The sequence below is a fragment of the Protopterus annectens genome, chromosome 1.part0 (assembly GCF_019279795.1).
Source record: "Protopterus annectens isolate FY-2018-M chromosome 1.part0, PAN1.0, whole genome shotgun sequence".
In the NCBI taxonomy this organism is placed as follows: domain Eukaryota; kingdom Metazoa; phylum Chordata; order Ceratodontiformes; family Protopteridae; genus Protopterus; species Protopterus annectens.
This window is the reverse complement of record NC_056725.1, coordinates 1,896,721,656-1,896,743,892: the sequence shown is the minus strand read 5'-3', so window position 1 is coordinate 1,896,743,892 and position 22,237 is coordinate 1,896,721,656. Positions and strand designations below refer to the sequence as shown.

General features: G+C 43.2%; 1 protein-coding gene across 2 annotated transcripts in view; it reads right to left on the bottom strand.

Annotated features, from left to right (window-relative positions):
- EZR (ezrin) overlaps nt 1-22,237 on the bottom strand; it is a 1,157,798-nt gene that overhangs the window by 634,964 nt on the left and 500,597 nt on the right. For both annotated transcript variants that reach the window (XM_044070016.1, XM_044070025.1), the window contains exon 5: nt 21,308-21,582. In XM_044070016.1, the coding sequence (XP_043925951.1) occupies nt 21,308-21,582 (275 nt within the window). The remainder of the gene's footprint in view (nt 1-21,307; nt 21,583-22,237) is intronic.

The window sequence follows — 22,237 nt, the reverse complement described above, 5'->3', positions numbered from 1 at the left end:
GCAGAGATAGCAGAGGCGTAGATCTTGATGGATGAGAAGGCGAGTCCTTTGTCCAGCATCTCAGTTAAGTATTGTAGCATCTGAGGAATGTTTGGGACAAGAGGGTCAAGGCTGTGAGCTTGGTTCCAGGCATAGAATCTCTTCCATTTATCAGAATAGGCTTTCCTGGTACTAGGCCTTCTGGCCTCCAGAATGACATCCATAACAGCTTTGGAGAGAGGCACTGCTTTCTTGACTAAGGAATCTTCCATGCAGCTAGGTTTAAGGTCTTTGGGTGGCTGTGTAGTATTTGTTTGTTGTGCTGAGTCAGCAGATGTGGGATTTGAGGCAAAATCCAGGGTGGTTCTTGTGCTAAGCTCCTTAAGATTGGGTACCAGTGCTGGCGTGGCCAGTCTGATGCAATAAGGATCATCTTTGGCTCTTCCTACATGGCTTTTATGAGTACCTGTGGCAGGAGAGGTAGTGGTGGGAAAGCGTATACTTGTAGGTTCTCCCAGCTAAATGAGAGGGCATCCACTTTCCATGCTTATGGATAGTAACTCCTTCTGCAGAATTTTTGTAGCTGGCAGTTTATTGGGGATGCAAACAGATCTATGTCAAGGCTCCACCATTTCCGTGTTACCATTCTGAATATTTGTGGATTCAACTCCCATTCGTGGGGATCCATGATGTTTCTGCTTAAGTAGTCTGCCAGTGTGTTTTTGTCTCCTGGCAGGAATTGTGCTTGCAGATGAACTTGAAGGTTTATAGCTGTGTTCCACAAGGTCATAGCTTGTCTGCATAGGGGGTAGGAGTGAGTGCCCTCTTGCTTGTTTATGCACCACATAACTGTGGTGTTGTCTGTCTTTAGTAGTAATTGTCCTGGATGCAGCAGGTCCTTGAAAGCTATAAGCGCATTTTGTACAGCTAGCATCTCTTTTTGATTGATGTGAAGATGCCTTTGTTCTGCAGGCCACGTGCCCTGAATACATTTGCCTGCCATGTGTGTTCCCCAGGCGTAATCCGATGCATCTGTTGTCACTGCTTGCCTGGCTGTGGGTTGTGTAAAAGGCTGTCCCTTGTTGACGTGACAAGGTTGAGCCCACCATTGAAACTCCTGTTGAAGGCAAGGGATTAGTGGTATACCTGTTTACAAACTTTGACAGTGTTGAGACCATACATTCTTTAGGTACCATTGTAGTTTCCTCATATGCAGTCTGGCATATGGAATTAGTAGTATACAAGATGCCATGTAATCCAAGGTCTGCAGATTTTTTCTTGCAGGGAGTTGGGTCTTTGTTGCCATCAATTGAAAGTATTGAGTCAGTTGTCCTTGTTTGTCTGGCATGAGATAAGCCATCTGGGCCGTTGTGTTCAAGCTGGCACCCAGGAATATATTCTCTTGTGAGGGCACTAGTTTTGATTTCTTTTTGTTTACTGTGTACCCCAGACAACTTAATAACTTTTTTACAAACGCCAGATGCTTTAGAAGAATGTCCTTGCTCTCTGCTTGAATCCGGCAGTCGTCCAGGTACGGATAAATTTGAATTCCTTTCTGTCTGCAAAATGCAATTACTGATGCCAGGCACTTTGTGAAGACCCTGGGCACTGTAGATAAGCCAAAGGGCAGTGCAGAGAATTGGTAGTGCTTTGAACCCAATACGAATCTGAGGTATCTTCTGCAGTTTTGTCTGATAGGGACATGCAGGTATGCCTCTTTGAGGTCCAAATTCATGAGCCAAGCTTTCTTGCCCAGCATGGGAAGAAGCTGCTGTAATGTCAACATTTTGAATTTCGTAACATCCAGGTAAGTGTTTAGAGATGAAAGATCCAGAATGGGCCTCGAGGCTTTGTCCTTTCTGGGTACCAGAAAGAGTCTTGAGTAAAATCCTTGTCCTTGCTCCTGTGATGGTACCTTTTGAATAGCTCTCATATCCATGAGTGTTGTGAAGACCCTGGGCACTGTAGATAAGCCAAAGGGCAGTGCAGAGAATTGGTAGTGCTCTCATTGCTAAAGCGTATATACTTTCTTTCCCCATCTGTCTAATGCTCTGGAATCTCTGTCAGAGGGAACTGGATTCTTGGCTGATGAGGCTCAACTCCTTTGGGTCCCTGAGAAATAGTTTCAGGGTCAGCTACAGGGCTTTTATACAGAAATTTATGTGAGTCAGGGACTCTGTAGTATCTGTCAGGTTTAACAGGGGCTGGAGGTAAGGAATCAGGATTTAAGCTGGATTCAGTATACACATCATCCACAATATCTAACACTGGCGGAAATAGCAAGGGGTCTGTGTTGAGGTAATAAAAGGAAGTCTCTAAGCCTTTTCTTGGATTCTGAATAATCCTGGCCTTCCCAGTGGAAATGCTCCCTCATGGTATGTAGGGTTCCCCAAAGGAGTAGTCCTTAGGCGGTGAGGCTGATGGAATAGATTCCTCAGCATCAGAATCCTCATAAGGGGGTAAAGAGTATCCTAGGTCTGAGGATGAATCAGAAGAGATGGACACCTGGTCGGATGAGTCATAGTCTGCATCCTGTCTAGGCCTTTTATCAGGAGGGGGATGGGACCCCCTGATCAAAGTGATTAGGTGTTCGGCCATTTTGAGCATTTGTTTCTTAGGCATGGAGGCCTGTCCTGGAGAATGCTGTACTTGTTTCTTTGACTTTAAAGGAGGCTTAGACTTAGCTGAGGGTCTAATGCTTAACTGAGTAGGTCTGAAGACACCCTCTGTAGCTGTGGGTTGCTCAGCTACTCCAGATCCCTCTGAAAGGTTAGTCTTGATAGGCTGAAGAACTTGTGCATCCGAAGGCCCAGCCATCGCCACGTGGGAGTCAGAGGTGGTATGGTTCTACAGAAGCGGTAGTCAGGGGCTGCAAGGGCGCCTCGCTGAAAACCGGAGGACCGGCAACTGGCCTAGAAGAGGCTTCGTCGGCAGTTTTGGGCCTCGGATGCCTATCTTTCTCTTTGTGCTTTTTGTGTATTCCAGTCATCGGAAGTTCCGACGGCATGGTATAATTGAATTTTCTACCAAAATAATGTCGGGCAAAATCAAACTGACGTTTAATAGTGCGCTTGTTAAACATAGCACAAAACCGATAACCAGTGATGTCGTGGTCAGGGCCTAGGCATGGGATACAATAGGAATGGAAATCCTTATGAGGTATTTGCTTCCCACAAAAAATACAGTTATTAACTTTTACTGACATCGGTCTGAGGCAAGAAAAAGTTTCCCCAACGATGTACTTAGCTTTGTAGAAGACTTCGGTTCTGGATTCGGAATGAAAATCTCAGGAGACGGCCGACCGGCACTTGGGAACTGCTTTTGCTTCGGGCACCGCACGGCAAGAAAGACTGAAGAAAATGGTGTCGGCTGCATCTTATATACCCCTATCGCACTGACGTCAGGGAGGAGGCGACAGCAACCGACGCCGAACCAAGACTTTGGAACTTGGACCGACTGGGGAACCGCCTGACGGCAGGATAACCCAAGTGCAATGACTGCAGCAGTGTAACACAATGAACTTCAAGCTTATAGTTCAACATTCATATTTACAAATGATAGAATTATCTGCACAATTCTATCTGGCTAGGCTGGCAGCCTTCACCATCTCTTCCAGTCTTCACAAACCTCATGGATGTATTTAGCTACAGTGTGAAGGGTGGCCACTTGCGAAGATGCTCTATTTTGGTCCTCCAGAAACATGGACACAGAAAGAGATCTGGAGAGCTCTTTAGTCAAATCTCTTTGCAGTCTCCTGAATTGTGCCAAGTAACTGACAGCTCACAGAGCAAAGATCGCTGAAGCATAAAAGTGCTTACCAAATCTGTCCATGGCCTTAGATTCCTTGTTAGGGAGATAGAAGATCACTACTTTGCAAGCTCTTTCCTAGTGGCTGCTGTAGCAACCATGGAATCAATTGGGACCCCTTTGCTCCAGTGTGTCCTGACCTTTGGGGGGGCTAACAATTTATCTGGGCATTTATGGGCTCCAAAGTATCCGGTTCCATCCATGCCCAGCGGGAGACAAGTCAATAGAACTCAACCATGGGTCACCAAAGATGTAGCTGGGCCACACCCAAAAGTCTTCAGGGACACCAACTCCTCTCGGGATGGAGCGTCAGAAGACCAACCATCTTTTTGCTTTAGGAGCTCACGTATGTCTCCAAAGATGATCTCTTCAGGTACAGATCTAGGGACTCTTCCCCTTCATCAAAATCAGTGTCTTCAGTGAAAGACACCCGAGGGGAATCTAACAAGTGTCTCATTTTACATGTCTGCTTCCAAGGGACCTCATTAGTGGGATGGTCTGGTGAGGTATCAGAAGTGACAGGGGAGTCCCGAGAGACTGACAGCAGACTTGAACGGGCTGGCTGTTCCAGCAGAATAGAAGAACGAGTCTCAGAGCAAAGACTTGACAGGGATGTCCTTCCTCTGGGTAAAGAGAAGGCCCTGTCTACATTCTCAAAGGCACACTGATTAAGGGAAATTGAAGCCAGACATATTGGAGCCGATATTTCCTGCACTGCCGACCCCTGAATCCCTTGAGGCCCTCCACCTGAGGATGGAATTTGTCCTGGGCTGCCCAGTGCCGAAGTTCCAAGGGGCAGGGATGGCTCTGACAATTTCAGAGTCAAACCTGGTCCCACAGATCCAGTATTGACGCTTCGATTCGGAGTCTCCTCCTGTTCTGAAAAGCTCAGAGCTGGATGGCTCAGGGAAGCAATTGGAATCAAAAAATAATCTGTCTTCAGATCCAATGAGGAGAGGCCAGAATGAAGAAGGAAAAACTATAGGAGGACTTGTAATGGGCAGGCTCATGAATCTGATGGATGACAGAGACGGAATTAACCCCATCTGATCTGTGCTCTGAGGAATATACTCCTCATACTATCCACTTTGGCCTCAGACAAGCTCCTGAAGGACCTGAGTGAAGAGCTAATAGATGGTGGCCCAGAATGTTTGCACAGATACTTCTGTAAGAATGGGAAAGGGAGTTGAGTAGGTATTAGACCAGCATACAATGAGGTGACTGGATCTGAGGAGATTAATTTTTGAAGTTGTAAGATCCATTGTGGTTGGATTTGATACCTTCAAAATTTTTGATGACATCTCTAAGGACAGAGCCGAAGATTTTCAGGGATCCAGAGTCCTCTTCCTGGTATCCTTGTCTCTGGAAGCAGAGTCAGGCTTCCCTTTGTCTGATTTCTTGGAGGGGGTATAAGCTCCAGTTTAAACTGAAAAAAGAAGGCCCTTCAAATCTAATCTGTTCTGTCGGTAAGTGACCTGGCATTGAAGCCAGCACAGATGGAACATCCCGAAACTAAATGAGTAGTGCCCAAGCAATAGACACACTCGCTGTGGGAACTGAATTAGGTATTCAATACATTTTTTGAAACCATTTGGCTTATCTGCCATAATGGAGACCAAAGAGTTGTAATTCAAAAATAAAGGCAGAAGGAAAAATATATATATTTTTTGTTTTAACACGAAAAATCAAAGGAAGTAAAAAGTACCCTGAAACAGACAAAGGGGAAGAAAAAGGAAAGCTAAAATACAAACAACAGTCCTAGAAAGAAATACAGAAGGTTCCATAGAAATGAAAGAAAAGACCTGATGAATAGATGAAAATGTGAAAATCTGAATTACGGGAAAAAAATTGTTGAAAAACGTACTGTTTTACAGTAAATTACACTGTAGTGGAAAGACGTGTCTGAAGCATTTCTCCCCGGGCCTCCGCTGAAAATTGGCTTTGTCCCAAGTCAGACTTTCCCGGTAAACAAATGACAAAATAAATAAATATAGCACCAAAGGTATGTCAGGCTGGCAGGGCGTTATGGGTAAAAGGAAGAGCTCAAGAGCTGGATCCAAAGATTTAGAAAAACATCCAAGTCAGATCAAAGACCATCTGTTGAAGAATGACTGAAAATGACATTATCAGATCAGCTTTTTTGTTTTTGCATTTTACAAAAAATCAAACACAATGTTAGGAAACTTTTTTTGTAAGTTCTGTAAATAACAGACCATAAATACAGAAGTGGAAGATAGGTTAAGAAGGGAGGTGATGATTAGTGATCAGCAGTATGGTTTCATACCAGGAAAGAGCACTATAGATGCGATGTTTGCTCTGACAGTGTTGATGGAGAAGTACAGAGAAGGTCAGAAGGAGTTGCATTGTGTCGTTGTAGATTTAGAGAAAGCATATGACAGGGTGCCTAGAGAGGAGTTGTGGTATTGTACGAGGAAGTTGGGAGTGTCAGAGAAGTATGTAAGAGTGGTACAGGATATGTAGGAGGGTAGTGTGACAGCGGTGAGGTCTGCGGTGGGAGTGGCGGATGCGTTTAAGGTGGAGGTGGGATTACATCAAGGATCAGCTCTGAGCCCTTTCTTATTGGCAATGGTGATGGACAGGTTGACAGACGAGATCAGACAGGACTTCCGTGGACTATGATGTTTGCAGATGATACTGTGATCTGTAGTGAGAGTAGGGAACAGGTGAAGGAGACCCTGGAGAGGTGGAGATATGCTCTAGAGAGAAGAGGAATGAAGGTCAGCAGGACTAAGACAGAATATATGTGTGTGAATGAGAGGGAGGATAGAGGAATGGTGAGGATTGCAGGGAATAGAGGTGGTGAAGGTGAATGAGTTTAAATACTTGAGATCAACAGTTCAGAGTAATGGTGAGTGTGGAAGAGAGGTGAAGAAGAGAGTACAGGCAGGATGGAGTGGGTGGAGAAGAGTGTCAGGAGTGATTTGTGACAGAAAAGTATCAGTAAGAGTGAAAAGGAAGGTCTACAAGAGGGTAGTGAGACCAGCTATGTTATATGGGTTGGAGACAGTGGCATTGACAAAAAGGCAGGAGTCAGAGCTTGACGTGGCAGAGTTGAAGATGCTAAGATTTGCACTAGGTGTGACGAGGATGGACAGGATTAGGAATACGTATATTAGAGGGTCAGCCCAGGTTGAAAGGTTTGGAGACAAAGCCAGAGAGGCGAGATTACGTTGGTTTGGACATGTGCTGAGGAGGGATGCAGAGTATATTGGGAAAAAGATGCTAAGGATGAAAGCTGCCAGGTAACAGGAAAAGAGGAAGGCCTAAGATAAGGTTTATGGATGTGGTGAGAGAGGACATGCAGGTGGTTGGTGTGACAGAGCAAGATGCAGAGGACAGGAAGAAATGGAAACAGTTGATCCACTGTGGTGACCCCTAACGGGAGCAGCCGAAAGAAGAAGAAATACAGAACTGTACTAAAAGCATATTATGAGAGCTTGGGATTCTGAGATTTGTGGTTGAGGTTTATTTTATGCACTTGGATGAGGGAGCATGGAATTATCTACAAGTTTCTTTGATTTTGAAAAAGTTCAGTCTGAATGCTCGGTTTTCAGCAGTGGAGCTCTGTAAATGAGGAAAGGGAATACAGTTTTGTTTTGCTCTACTTGCCCTTTCTTCATTGTTGTGCAAGAATGTACTTAGTATATTTAAATAAGGAATAGGGCAAAGCAACCCAAATGTGGAGTGCCCTGCAAAACACCATATTTTATGGATTTCATCACTAGAATTTTTTTTTTCAGTTTTTGATGTTTAACTATTAGTGGTCTCAATTAGCCAAATTAGTTTTCCTCAGGAAGGTCTTTAGTGGCACTGCCCTCAGATAAGGATTTCTGAGCACCAGATTAACAGCCTGTAATATATGCCTGGCTAAGGTAAGCAAATCATCTGTTCCAACAGATACTATGTCTTCAGATGGACAATGTCTAACCTTCTGTTTTTTCTTTGCATTAACACCTTGACAGAAGACAGAGTAGTAGACAGCAGTTCATCCCCCTCAATCAGACTCCACCTAGTTACCTTGAGAAGCAACCCTTGGAGTGTCTACTTAACCCATAAAAGATGGTTCTCCCATACCCACTATGGACACTGAAACAGACAAACAGAATGTAGATGACCCCCAGTTAATAGCAGCTGAAAGTACTACACCATAGGAAGCCAGACAAGAAAGTGGTCTGAGAAACAACAGGTGGCCACTACGGGTTCACACCAATGGCTGCAGCACTCCATGCTGCAGCTAAGGACAAGGACTGAATGCCAGTAAGTAGTGCAGAAACAAACTGATCAAATTCAAGCTGTCAGAGAAGGGTTTACAAGCAGCACATATACACTTACAACCACAGTCCATTTTTCTGTAAATTTAATGGAATAGCAAATCTCTGTTATAAAGGAAGCAGTGGTCTATAATGCATACAGGCAGCAAAGATAACAGGTAAGTAGTCACAAAATGCACACAAGCACAAAAATGCATTCAGTATAATACAATTCAAACAAAATGTTTTCTGCTTATTTAAGACACTTATTTTCATAATTTAACTAATCACTTTTACCACAAAAACAGCCTCTAAATCACAAAATTAGCCATTAGTTTACAAATAGCAGTAAACCAAAGGAGAAGAGGAGAAGGAAGGCACACTCGAAGGCAGGAAGAGAGGAGGAAGGTTAGGAGTTTGGTAGTGAGAGTAGGAACTTTGAAAGCTGACAGTATGACTGGTATAGGGAGAGTGCTAGCTGATACGATGGAAAGAAGGAAGGTTGATATATTGTGTATGCAAGAGACCAGATGGAAGGGGAGTAAGGCCAGGTGTATCGGAGGCAGGTTCAAATTGTTCTATCATGTGTGGATGGGAGGAGAAATGGGGTAGGGGTTATCCTGATGGAACAGTATTCCAAGAGTGTTTTGGAGGTGAAGAGCGTGTCGGACAGAGTGATGTTTATGAAGCTGGAAATTGATGGTGTAATGATGAATGTTGTTAGTGCATATGTTCCGCAAGTTGGGTGTGCGATGGATGAGAAAGAAATATTTTGGAGTGAGTTGGATGAAGTGGTGGTGAGTGTACCAAATGGTGAGAGACTGCTGATTGGAGCAGATTTCAATGGGCATGTTGGAGGGGAACAGAGGGGATGAGGAAGTAACAGGTAGGTATGGTGTTAAGGAGAGGAATGCAGAAGGTCAGATGGTAGTGGATTTTGCGAAAAGGATGGACATGGCTGTGGTGAATATGTATTTTAAGAAGAGGGAGGAGCACAGGGTAACGTACAATAGTGGAGGAAGATGCATACAGGTGGATTATACCCTATGCAGTAGGACCAGTCTGAAGGAGATTGGAGACTGTAAAGTGGTGACTGGGGAAAATGTAGTTAGGCAGCACAGAATGGTGGTCTGTAGGATAACGGTGATCAAGAAAAGGAGGAGGAGGGTGACATCAGCACCAAGGAACAAATGGTTGAAGTTGAAAAAGGGTGATTGTGACGTGGAGTTCAGGGAAGAATTGAGACAGGCACTGGAAGGCAGTGAAGAATTACTGAACAGCTGGGTAACTACAGCAAAGCTGGTAAGGCAGACAGTAGAAAGGTGCTTGGTGTGATATCTGGACAGAGGAAAAAGGACAAGGAGACCTAGTGGTGAAATGAGAAAGTACAGGAAAGTATACAGAGGAAGAGGTTGGTGAAGAAGTGGGATTGTCAGAGATATGAAGAAAATAGACAGGAGTATAAGAAAGATGAGGAGCATGGCAAAGGCTATGGATAAGGCATATGGAGAGCCGTATGAAAGGTTGGACACTAAGGAGGGAGAAAAGGACCCGTGTCAATTTGCTAGACAGAGGGATCGAGCTGGGAAAGATGTGCAGCAGGTAATTGTGATAAAGGATAATGAGGGAAATGTACTCACAAGCGAGGAGTGTGAGTTGAGCAGATGGAAAGAGTACTTTGAGGGACTGATGAATGAAGAGAATGGAAAAGACAGAAGGTTGGATGATGTGGTGAGAGTGAATCAGGAAGTGCTACGGATTAGCAAGGAGGAAGCAAGAACAGCTACAAAGAGAATGAAGAATGGAAAGGCTGTTGGTCCAGATGACATACCAGTGTAAGTATGGAGGTGCTTAGGAGAAATGGCAGTGAAGTTTTTAACCAGATTGTTTAATGAAATCTTGGACATTGAGAGGATGCCCGAGGAGTGGAGAAAGTGTTTTGGTACCGATTTTTAAGAATAAGTGTGATGTGCAGAGCTGTAGTAATAACAGCGGGATAAAACTGATCAGTCACAGCATGAAGTTGTGGGAAAGAGTAGTGGAAGCTACATTAAGAAGGGAGGTGATGATTAGTGATCAGCAGTACAGTTTCATGCTGGGAAAGAGCACTACAGATGCGATGTTTGCAGGGAGAGTGTTGATGGAGAAGTATAGAGAAGGTCAGAAGGAGATGCATTGTGTCTTTGTGGACTTAAGTATATGACAGGGTGCCTAGAGAGGAGTTGTGGTATTGTATGAGGAAGTCTGGAGTGGCAGAGAAGTACGTAAGAGTGGCACAGGATATGTACGAGGGTAGTGTGACAGTAGTGAGGTCTGCAGTGGGAGTGACTCATGGATTCAAGGTGGAGGCGGGATTACATCAAGGATTTTTTCTTATGTTAAAAAAAAAAAATTGTTAACCGGGAAAGTCCGACTTGGAATAAAGCCAATTTTCAGCATATTCCCAGGGAGAAATTCTCCAGACACATGTCTTTGTAATATGGGAGGAAACCAGAGCACACGGAGTAAATCCACACGAACGCAGGGTGGGCATGCAGATTCCGCAAAGAAGGCACCCCAGCAGAGAATCGAACCGGAGAACCTCTTGTTGTGAAGCAACAACGTTACCACTGTGCCATCCAAAAAAAAAAAAATTGATTTTAAATATTTGCAATGGTGATGAACAGCTTGACAGACAAGATCAGACAGGATGCCCCATGGACGATGATGTTTGCAGATGATATTGTGATCTGTAGTGAGAGTAGGGACCAGGTTGAGGAGACCCTGGAGAGGTGGAGATATGCTCTAGAGAGGAGAGGAATGAAGGTCAGCAGGACTAAGAATACATGTGTGTAAATAAGAGGGAGGATAGAGGAATGGTGAAGATGCAGGGAGTAGAGCTGGCAAAGGTGGATTAGTTTAAATACTTGGGATCAGTAGTTCAGAGTAATGGTGAGTGTGGAAGAGAAGTGAAGAAGAGAGTACAGGCAGGGTGGAGTGGGTGGAGAAGAGTGTCAGGAGTGATTTGTGAGAGATGGGTACCAGTGAGAGTGAAAGGGAAGATCTACAAGAGGGTAGCGAGACCAGCTGTGTTATATGGGCTGCAGACGATAGCATTGACAAAAAGGCAGGAGTCAGAGCTGGACATGGCAGAGTTAAAGATGTTAAGATTTGCACTGGGTGTGACAAGGATGGACAGAATTAGGAATGAGTATATTAGAGGGTCAAGCTCAGGTTGGACCATTTGGAGACAAAGCCAGAGAGGCGAGATTGCATTGGTTTAGACATTTGCTGAGTAGGGATTCTGGGAAAAGGACGTTAAGGATAGAGCTGCCAGTAAGAGAAAAAGAGGAAGGCCTAAGATAAGTTTATGGATGTGGTGAAAGAGGGCATGCAGGTGGTTGGTGTGACAGAGCAAGATGCAGAGGACAGGAAGAAATGGAAACAGATGATCTGCTGTGGTGACCACTAACGGGAACAGCAGAAAAAAAAAATAAGTTGTTTACAAATAGCAGTCCCTGACACGAAAAGTACAGTTTTGTACCTACCATAAATGTAGATGTTCGAGGATTCCATTGCTGCAGTCCTAACTATTGGGTATAGTCCGCATCCAGTCGGCCCGAATACCAGAGTATAAGGCTGACGTCGGTCAGGGCGCATTAGACTGACGTCAGTACGTCAGGGTACTAATGCGCATGACCGGCGTCATATCCTCAGTCTTTTCTTGCCCCAGATGTCAGAAGACCCTAAAAAGACAAGGCCCAAAATACCTGCACCAAAACATGAACAATATATACAAAAATATAAGCATGTAAACTCACCTACACAACCACCCCTAAACACAGAGGGGAAGGCGGGAGGTAAATTGGACTGCAGCAATGGAATCCTCGAACATCTACATTTATGGTAGGTACAAAACTGTACTATGTTCTTCGTTTTCCATTGCTGCAGTCCTAACTATTGGGTAGAATCCCAAAGCAGAGGTAAGGAGGCTGGCAAATCATAAAGAAGTAGGAGCTGACAACATGCCTTGTAAAACAGCTGTGGCAAAACCAGCCCTAGACTTAGAGTAGATAGGAAGGTGATAATGCTTAGAGAAAGTATGCACTGAACTCCAAGTAGCTGCTTCCAAAATATCCTTAGTTGCCACCCCGTAGAAATGCTGTTGAAGTGGCAGTAGCCCTAGTGGAATGAGGCCTAATCCCAGCTGGAATCTCCTTGCCATGATGGGAATAACAAAATGCAATGCAAAAGCCAATCCACCTAGAAATAGTCTGTTTTGACACAGGCTTGCCCTGTGAACTCAAAGCAAAAGAAACAAACAACTGCTGAGACTGCCTAAAATCCTTAGTCCTGCTTAAATAATAACGCAATTGCCTGTGTACATCTAAAGTGTGCAAAATCTTTTCCCCTTTATTTTGGGGTCTGCATAAAAAGTAGGCAAATGAATAGTTTGGTTTAAAGCCACACTAGAAACCACCTTAGGCATAAAGGAAGGATTAGTATGCGTAATGATACCCTATCCTTATGGAAAATCAAAATGGCTCTACTGCCATAAGGGCCTGCAACTCAGACACCCTTCTTGCAGAAGTAATAGCCAACAGAAAAGCAGTCTTCCATGACAAGTATTTCAATTCAGCAGTAGCCGCAGGCTCAAAAGGTTGTAGAGTAAGTTTTTCCAACACAAAATTGAGATCCCAAGCAGGAGTAGGAGCTCTACGTGGGGTCTTATATTCTTTGCCCCTCTAAGAAACTGCTTGAACAAAGGATGCGAAAACAATGGTGGGTCACAATCATAGTGAGCTGAAATTGCTGCAGCATGAATCTTAATGGAAGAGAAGGACAAACCTTTGTCCAATAACTCAGTAAGGTATTGAAGAGCCACACTTAAATTAGGCTCAAACCTGCAAATTCTTTGCTGTACTCCAAAATAAAAATCTCTTCCATTTTTCTGCGTACACTTTCCTTGTACTAGGTCTTCTAGCTTCCATAATCACATTTAAAACTTGTTGAGGAAGTTGAGACCTGCTGTGTGTCAACACAGAAGATGCCAGGCTGTTAGATGAAGAGAGTGAAGCTTGACATTGAGCAGATGACCATCCTTCTGAGATAACAGATGAGGAATCAGAGGTAAAGGCCATGGAGGCTTCCTTACTAGACTCCGTAGTAGTGGGTACCAGTGTTGGCGAGGCCAATCTGGAGCTATCAAAATCATCCTTGGCCTGTCTTGTCTGACCTTTAATAGTACCTTTGGAAGAAGAGGCAGAGGAGGAAAGGCATACACATGAAGGTTTTTCCAACTGAAAGACAGAGCATCCACTTTCCAAGCTGTGTGATGAAACCCCTTTGTGCAATACTGTGGCAGCTGGTGGTTTAGTGGAGAAGCGAACAGATCTATGTCTGGAGTTCCCCATGACACTGTCAATTTTGAAACACATGAAGATCCAGTTTCCACTGTGGGGATCCATGATTTGTCTGCTTAACACATCTGCTAAGGAGTTCTGTGCTCCCGGCAGAAACCTTGCCTGAAGAGTTAGTTGCAAGCGTAGCGCAGTCTCCCATAAAATCATTGCTTGCCTGCATAGAGGATAAGAATGTGTTCCCCCTTGCTTGTTGATGTACCACATGACAGTTGTGTTGTCTGTTAGAATCAACACCTGCCCTGGAAGAAGGAACTCCTTGAAAGCCAGTAATGCAAACTGGACTGCTAACATCTCCGTCATGTTGATATGTAGATGCTGTAGTCTGGCAGGCCACTTGTCTTGTATCCACTTTCCATTTAGATGAGCTCCCCAAGCAAAATCCGAGGCATCTGTCGTTAAAATCTGACTCGCCTCTGGCCGGGTCACAGAGAGTCCCTTGTTTAGGTGACATTCCTGAGCCCACCACAAAAATTCTCTTTGAAGGCAAGGTATTATTTGAATGACAGTGTCTAAATCCTGGCAGTGCTGTGTCCATACATTTTGAGATACCATTGTAACTTCCTCATATGCAGTTTGGCATTGGGAAGCACCAGAATACAAGATGCCATGAACCCTAATGCTTGAAGGACTGTCTCTGCAGTCAGCACGGACTGATGAGATAGTTGATGGAAGTAAAGTGATAGACTCTTTTGTTTGTCCGGGGTTAAAAGGCCATCTGGGCTGCTGTATTCAGTCTCACACCCAGAAAGCACATGTCTTGAGAGGGTACTAGACTGGACTTTATTTCGTTCACAGAATACCCTAGGCATCTTAGCACTGCTATAACATATTCCAGATGCTGTAGAAGGTCTTCCTTTTCTTGAGCCAGAATCAGGCAGTCGTCTAAATAAGGATAGATTTGAATTCCTTGTAGCCTGAAGTAAGCTATCACTGGAGCCAGAACCTTTGTGAATACTCTGGGCGCAGTAGATAAGCCAAAGGGCAATGCAGAGAACTGATAATGAGAATCTCCAGCCCGAAACCGCAGATACTTCCTGCAACTTAGCCTGATAGGCACATGAAGGCAAGCTTCCTTGAGATCTAAAGTTACCATCCAGTGATCTTTGCCCAGCAGGGGTAAAAGCTGTTGTAACGTCAACATCTTGAACTTGGGAATGTCCAGAGAAGTGTTGAGGAGAGATAAATCCAAAATCGGTCTCCACGTGTTCCCCTTCTTTGGTACTAGGAACATGCGAGAATAAAATCCTAGGCCCCTTTCTGATACAGGGACTGGCTGAATGGCCCCCATTTGGAGTAACTGAGAAACTTGCTTGTGAGCCTCTCTTCTTTGTGGAGGAGGAACGTCTGGCATGCCTTTGAAAGGGGCATTGTATGGAAATAAAATCTGTAACCGTGGTGAATGATGTCCAACACCCATCTGTCTTGAGTAATTAAATCCCAATTTTCTTTGAAAAGAGACAGTCGTCCTCCCAAAGGAGCTGCCAGACGAGAATCTACTGGCAGCTGAAAAGGCAGGTCATTGGGTCTGTTTACGAAAGGACTGACCCCTGCCCTCACCAGAAGTCTGAGCAGGTGAACTCCTGTTCTAGGCCTAAAAGAACCTTGAGCCCTGCCCCTACCACGTCTAGACCTACCCCTAGACTGGGAATCATAAGCAGGATATGTCCACCCCTTAGCAGGCCAATTTCTACTAAACTTCGTGGCTGTACCTGCAAAAATCTTTAACAGTTTGCATAGACTTAGCTTTGTCCTCCATTTTCTTTAAAACTGCTTCCACAGGTGAACCAAACAACACATCAGACTGTAAAGGAGCATCCAAAATCCTTGTCTTAACATGCTCAGCCAAATTTTGATCCCTCAACCAGGCATGCCTGCGAAGAACAGAACTAGTGGCAGCCACCCTCGAGGAGGCCTGCACAGCATCAAAACCACATTGCAAAGAATGCTTGCCCACTTGTTCAGACACATAAACTAAATCCAGCAATTCTTTACAATCAATACCTTCCGCCAAAGCATCCACCTTAGATTTTAATTGTGAAAGGAGATAATTTTGATATTTCAGCATGTGAAACTGACAATTCAACGCTCTCATGGCTAGAGTGGAAGAAGTATACACTTTCTTACCCCACCTATCCAACGCCCTTGCCTCTTTGTCAGTGGGAACAGGATTTTTAACCACAGAGGCCTTAACACCTTTAGGCCCCTGAGAAACAGTTTCTGGGTCCCCTAGGACTCCTAAACAAATACTTATGAGCTTCGGGCACCCTATAGTACCTATCAGGTTTAACAGGAGCAGGAGGCAAAGAATCAGGGTTCAGGGAAGCCTCTGCAAAAACATCTTCCACCACATTTAACACAGGAGGTATAGCTAAGGGCCTATGCTGGGGTAAAACAAGAATTCCCTAAGCCTCTTCCTGGAATCAGAGTAATCCTGGCCTTCCCATTTAAAGTGCTCCCTCATGGAATGCAGAGTCTCTGAAAATGAAAAATCCTCAGGAGGAGAAGCCGGAGTGGCATCATCCACATCAGAATCAGAATAATGAGGAAACTCCTGCAAATCTTCCAGAAGACTCAGAAGCCCTGAACCCTGTTCAAAACTGTCAAACTCTGGTTCCACCCTAGGCCTCTTATCAGGAGGGCCCATAGAACCTCTAATCATAGTAATCAAATCTTCTGCCATTTTAAGCATATGTTTCTTAGGTACAGAACCGAAATGCTAGGAGAAGCCCTACTGAAGCTGAACTTGGCCTACCTCTAAAAGAAGTTTTGGCAACAGAAGGAGAGGCTCTAACTACTTTGGGAAGAGAGGGAAGAATAGTTACCTGAGAAGCCCCTCAGCCTGGCCTGCCTCCTGAGAGGTACATCCTGTAACAGTAAAGTTTCAGCCTGAGACTCCATAGAAACACCTGGCAAAACCTCAGGCTCCACTGAGCCTCCTAAAGAACCGACGTCCGGGACTGCGGTTCATCAACCCTAGGCTTTGCTGTTTGTCCTTGCGCTTCTTGGCGAAGCGGGCGTCGGAGCATCCGACGGCATTTTATAATTGCAACGCTTCCCAAACACTAATCTGGCACAGTCTAACCTCCTCTTAATAGTGCGTTTGTTAAACCTAGCACAAGAGCGGCAACCAACAACGTCGTGCTCGGGCCCTAAACAAGGTATACACAATGTATGGTAATCCCTATGAGGTATCTGTTTCCCACAAGAAATACAGTTATTCACTTTTTCTGACATCCGGTTAAATACTGAGGCAAGAAAAACCAAAATGTTCCAACGGGGTACTTAGCCAACTCTGATTCGGTCTGAAACTCCGGTTTCGGAAATATTTCAGAACGCCAACCTGCACTCGCAAAACTGCTTCTGCAACGGACCACGCGGCAAAAAAGACTGAGGATATGACGCCGGTCATGCGCATTAGTACCCTGACGTACTGACGTCAGTCTAATGCGCCCTGACCGACGTCAGCCTTATACTCTGGTATTCGGGCCGACTGGATGCGGACTATACCCAATAGTTAGGACTGCAGCAATGGAAAACGAAGAACATCTTCAAATAACTGGAAAAAATTACTGGATTTCTTAAAGAGGAAATACAACTTTTGGTTACAAAATAATTTAATTATTATTTTCTTAAAAGGGCAACCATATCTGAGTGGAGAGGTTTCCTTGGGGAGGACTTATCTGCCAGGAATGAAGCTTCAAGGCTGATTGCTCCTCCTGCAGAAACTCAAGAGTTGCCTCTTCTTGAAAAGGCAGGAAAGCATCTTCACTCAGACTGCTGATTTCCCTCCTGTCAGCTGCCAATTAGCTGTTCACAGTGAAGTTGTGGGAAGGAGCTAGAGTTTGCTGAAGCTGGTGGGTTGTTGTAACATAGGAAGGATACAACCCATATGGCTAAAAGGTAAATATACTAAGTTATTAAAAAAAATTTAATTAATTTGCTCTGTGCCAAAAAATTACGTTATGCCATTTTTAAACATTACTCTATAAAATATCTGCTACAGTTAATAATTGCCACTTGTTAAGAAAAACCTGGAAGTCAGCAGAGAAGTGACAAAACAAACTTCAGCTAAGCTGTAAATGGGCACTTAATAAAGAAAAAATTACATACTTTTCATAACAGTCTTTGTACAAGACCGGGTCCAGCTTCCTCTACCTGTAAGACTTGATGGTAGTACGACTCTTGCAGCTAGGCAAATGAAAATGTCCCAGGCCAACAAACTCCTACCTCCCTTTACCCATAAATCTATATAAAGATCTCTCTCCAGATGTCTGTTATCCAAAAAGGGAAAAAAAATCAGGCACGGAGACAAAATCCAGACCAAAAAGAAAATGATAGGGAGAAGTATGGAATGGTTGTTGTGAAAGAATGAATACGGTCCTACAAATCTATTGCTATATTAAGCACATGAGCAAATCTTTCTTTCAGTTAAAAGCACTTCAAGGTTGACTGCTGATGGCAAGGGCAGTCCTTAAACACAATATCTCCAAGAGGGACTTATAAATATCTCACAGTCAGAAGGGAGACTATTACTAGCACTCATTCAAAAACATGAGAGGAAGAGACTTAAAAATCTTGTCACCAAACAGCAAGATGCAATCTGCATTATACCATCAGTCAAAATGACAGCAAAATGACTACCCTAGGGTGACTAACTGAAAAAAAATGTTAGAACAGAGATTACAGGAAGATCTAAAGCCAGAATGCACTTGCCAGGATAAATTCCACCTCTGTTAAGTTCAAGAGGAGGAATGAGAGGTGTTGAATAAATGGGAAAATGTCAGGATAGAGGTAATAGGCAACTCGAGTACATACACCTGCCTACTGTACAGCAAGCAAATTAGGGCACATGGTACATGTAATGTAGCATTTCTTGAAGATATGACTTACTAAATGACAGGATCCACTCTTAACTCTGGAATACACAGCTCTATTTTGTGGAATACTTAACTGTATTTTAAGAGTTTGACCAAAATGATAAACTGATAACTAAACAAGCAAAAACTTCAGTTATTTGACAGTATCATAAGTCAAATTCCTATCCTTTGAAGGTTAGATGTAGGAAAGAACCTTGAACTCCGAGAAGAAATAGAAACATAAATAATTCCACATCCTGCTATGGTACCAGTGAACCAGGAGGATGGAGTGCAATTTCTCTGGCTTTCCAAAAGAAAGTAACATTACTATTATTTCAGCCAAGGAAAAAAACAACACTAATTAGCTTAAAGTGCTTGAGAAGGGTTACAAGCTTGGATTTGAGGACAAAGGCATTATGATGATTACACGACAAGAGAAACCTCAAAAAGATCATAGTTAGAGAGTACCAGCTCCAAGAAAGACCCCATACTTCCAGCTTTGCTGATGAGCTTGGTTCTGAAGATGTGCTGGCACCACAGAACCTCCAAGTATTGACCAGCATGACACTGAAAAGTTCACAGTACAGACAAGCTCAGCTCTGAAGCTCCAAACTCATTTCATCTGTACCAAAATGCACAGTCCTAAATGTCATCTCAGTACCACAGAACATCTGGTCCTGACTTCATCATGATGCCAGAAGGGACACCGTAATGATGAGCTTGACAGTGAAGAGGACTCTGGGTGATAGCAAGACTAATCACTGAAGCGAGAGCCTAGGAGACAGTCAACCCAACAGCTGAGGTTGATGCTTGCAATAATATTAACGACTACGACAATAATAACAACAACAGTAATACTACTACTACTACTACTACTAATAATAATAATAATAATAACACGTTTGTTAAGCAGGTAGGCCTACTGGAAACACAGTCCCTTTTCAGTGGCAATCAGTGAGCAATTTCTGATAAATCAACTTACTCGGGGGGGGTTGCACTGTAAGCAAAAAGGAGACTGAAGGAATCAAACCCTGTATCACAGGAACTACAGCTCAGGGCTTTAACGCTCTGTGCAACTATCGGACAATGGACTGAATGTCAAAATATTGATGTTAACCAGAGCAAAGAGAAATAGCCCTAAGAGAATCTTGCATCTAACCCTGGAACAGGGGGGTCAAAGTAGGAGAGGATGGCAAAACTGACTGTTAATCCAAATAAACAAATGACCACGACTGACAGTGGAGCCAGAAAAAGGCTGGTAAGAAGGTCTGAATTAACTAGATCCATTCAACTCTAACTAATCATATGAGTGTCCCTGTAATGCAAAAGGGAGAAAAACTCACATGCATAATCAAAATATAACATTTGCAAATTTCTGAAAGCCTATGAAGGGAAACAAGACAGAACCCAAGTAGAACATTTCATTTGATCTGAAAATCCATGGCAAGGTATGGAAAGCTGCTACAACAAAATGCAATGGTACCAGCAAATTTTGGGTTAATAAACACAAAAAAAAAAACACAAACTAAAATAACAAATACCTTCCGGGCTCTATTAAAATGAAATTGTATAAGTACTTTACGTCTAAGAAACCAAGTTAGCTTGCATGAGTGTGTGCATTTGTGTCTTTACAGACTATAAAAAGTGGACAAAGTGATGACCATCTCTAACACCAAAGCTGGAACTGATCTACTGAGAGTAGAGTAGTACATAAGTTCAGTTTAGCTTGCAATAAAATACAAGGAGTCCAATGCAAGTCATTCGGCACAAATTGTTTTTGTCTCAGCATTTCACCACAGCTGATACCAAAACTAGATCTAGGCTGATGACTGCTCCAAAAGAAAAAGCTAAGGCAAACTTGGAATTAGAGAAACAGTGCTCAGTAGCAGATCAGTACAAGCATATACAAAACACAGCCACAGAGCCACAACATTTCTTAGAGCTGAGGAATCAGCACAAAACTTTTCTATTAGTATTTAAGAGGCCAACTTTGACAGGACCACAAAGAGACAAAGACGGAAAAAGCAAGGTTCCTTGCAAATCACAAAAAAAATCAAATGGCAACCCTTGAAAAGCAAGGAATAGGACAGATGCATACAGCATTACATCAAAATATCTGCACAAGACTAAGCAGACCATTCCCAGTGCCAGCCAAAAAAGGTGGAATAACAAGCACACCCCCCCTCTATACATTTTATAAGGCTCTGGCAACCTTTCTGCCAGAAATTCAGACAGAAAGACCTTGATAGCCATTTCCCAGTAGAATCCCAAAAGTAGACTCTGAGAAAACTAAAGTGCTGAACAAATAAGCAAACATTAATAATTACACCCCATATTTCAACATAAATTGCGTCATTCACAGCTGAAGTTAAATGTCTGTATAAGTAAAGTTACAGTGTTGGATCTAATTTAAAACACTAGAGTCTACTAGATGCACAGAAAGACTCAAATACATAGTCTAGTTTGCTAAACAGAAACATGATGTCATCCTGTCCAAGCCCTGCAGGCCTTGAGTTTTATAGGTACAGAATATAGACCAATCCTCATTATATGTACAACTTTTCAGAATATTAGCTCTAATGTTTCTTCCAAAATAATGCATAACAGTTAGGCATAGATGTGTTTCATCTAAAGTAAAGGATTTTTTTACTACTTTTAAAGGACTGCTTCGAAGACAAAGTATTCTACTATTAATGGCATCCTGACAGCAGCAATATTTCATTTTGCTTCTGCTCAACTGATGGTGATGCACTCCATATTACAACTATTTTCTGATGTCATAAATAGAAGTGTCACTGGTGACTTCTGACCTTGTCTTTTGAGACAGTGCTCTCCAGAAACTCATGCACACTTAAAAATTCTCACCAAGCAGTGACATTACTTTTCCAACTTCTTAACTGTCTTTGTACTGTAAGAATGACATCTTGACAATGATTTTCACAATAACTACAGTTACGGAAGCCAGTTGGCAGTGACTTGTTATACCACATACCGCTGAGGTAGGAGGCGTTCTGCAGATAAATAGCCAGGTTTATTTAAATCTTTGTTATAATCTCCAAACTTGGACTGTACAGCATAAGAAGCTAAAAGTACAGCGGTTTCAGGTGGGCAATAGATCTCATCACTCAAAATACCATCCTTTACTTGCAAGTAAACCAACTTATGGGTTGAGTCTTGAATCAATTCTTCAGCTACATCTTCTGGAAAAAATTTGGCACGAAACTTGAACTGCATTGGATTTTCTTTCCTGACCTCTTGAGCAGACACCTGATGAACATAAGAAAATACAAAGGTCTAAGAAAATGCTTGACTGCTTCATTTTTTTCGTTAAACATTATAACGCATGGTATGAGTAATCTAGATGCCCACAGCAAGTGCATACTACAAATATACTTACATTCCTCTTCTTTTAGCCATGGTAGCAACAACATGAACTACAGCATGGTTTAACTGACTCAGACTTCTTAAGCAAATTAAACCCACTAAGCCAGAGACTGTTCTATGGGGGACCCCAATGATATACTGTGGCTTCTTTCTGCTGGATGGATAACTATAACATTTAGAGTTAATGTCAGACTGCAAATCCTATATGCACTCATACTTCCATAAGAAGGAAGATGCTGCATTTTCTCAGTTCACACTTTCATTTGGAAGCATCAAACTGTCATAAATATTTTAAGCTAAGCAGGATCAGCTGGTGGAGCACTTCACATGATTCTCAGCTGGGGTGCCTTCTGTGCAGAGTCTGCATGCCCTCCCTGTGTCTGAATGGGTTTCCGCCGGCTGCTTCAGTTTCCTTCCACATTCCAAACACATGCATGCAGTAGGTGAATTAGACAACCTAAATTGGCCATAGGAGTGGGTGGTGTAGAAGAATTAATGTGGCAGGGGCTAGTCCCCTGGAGTTATAAATCTTGGCTCT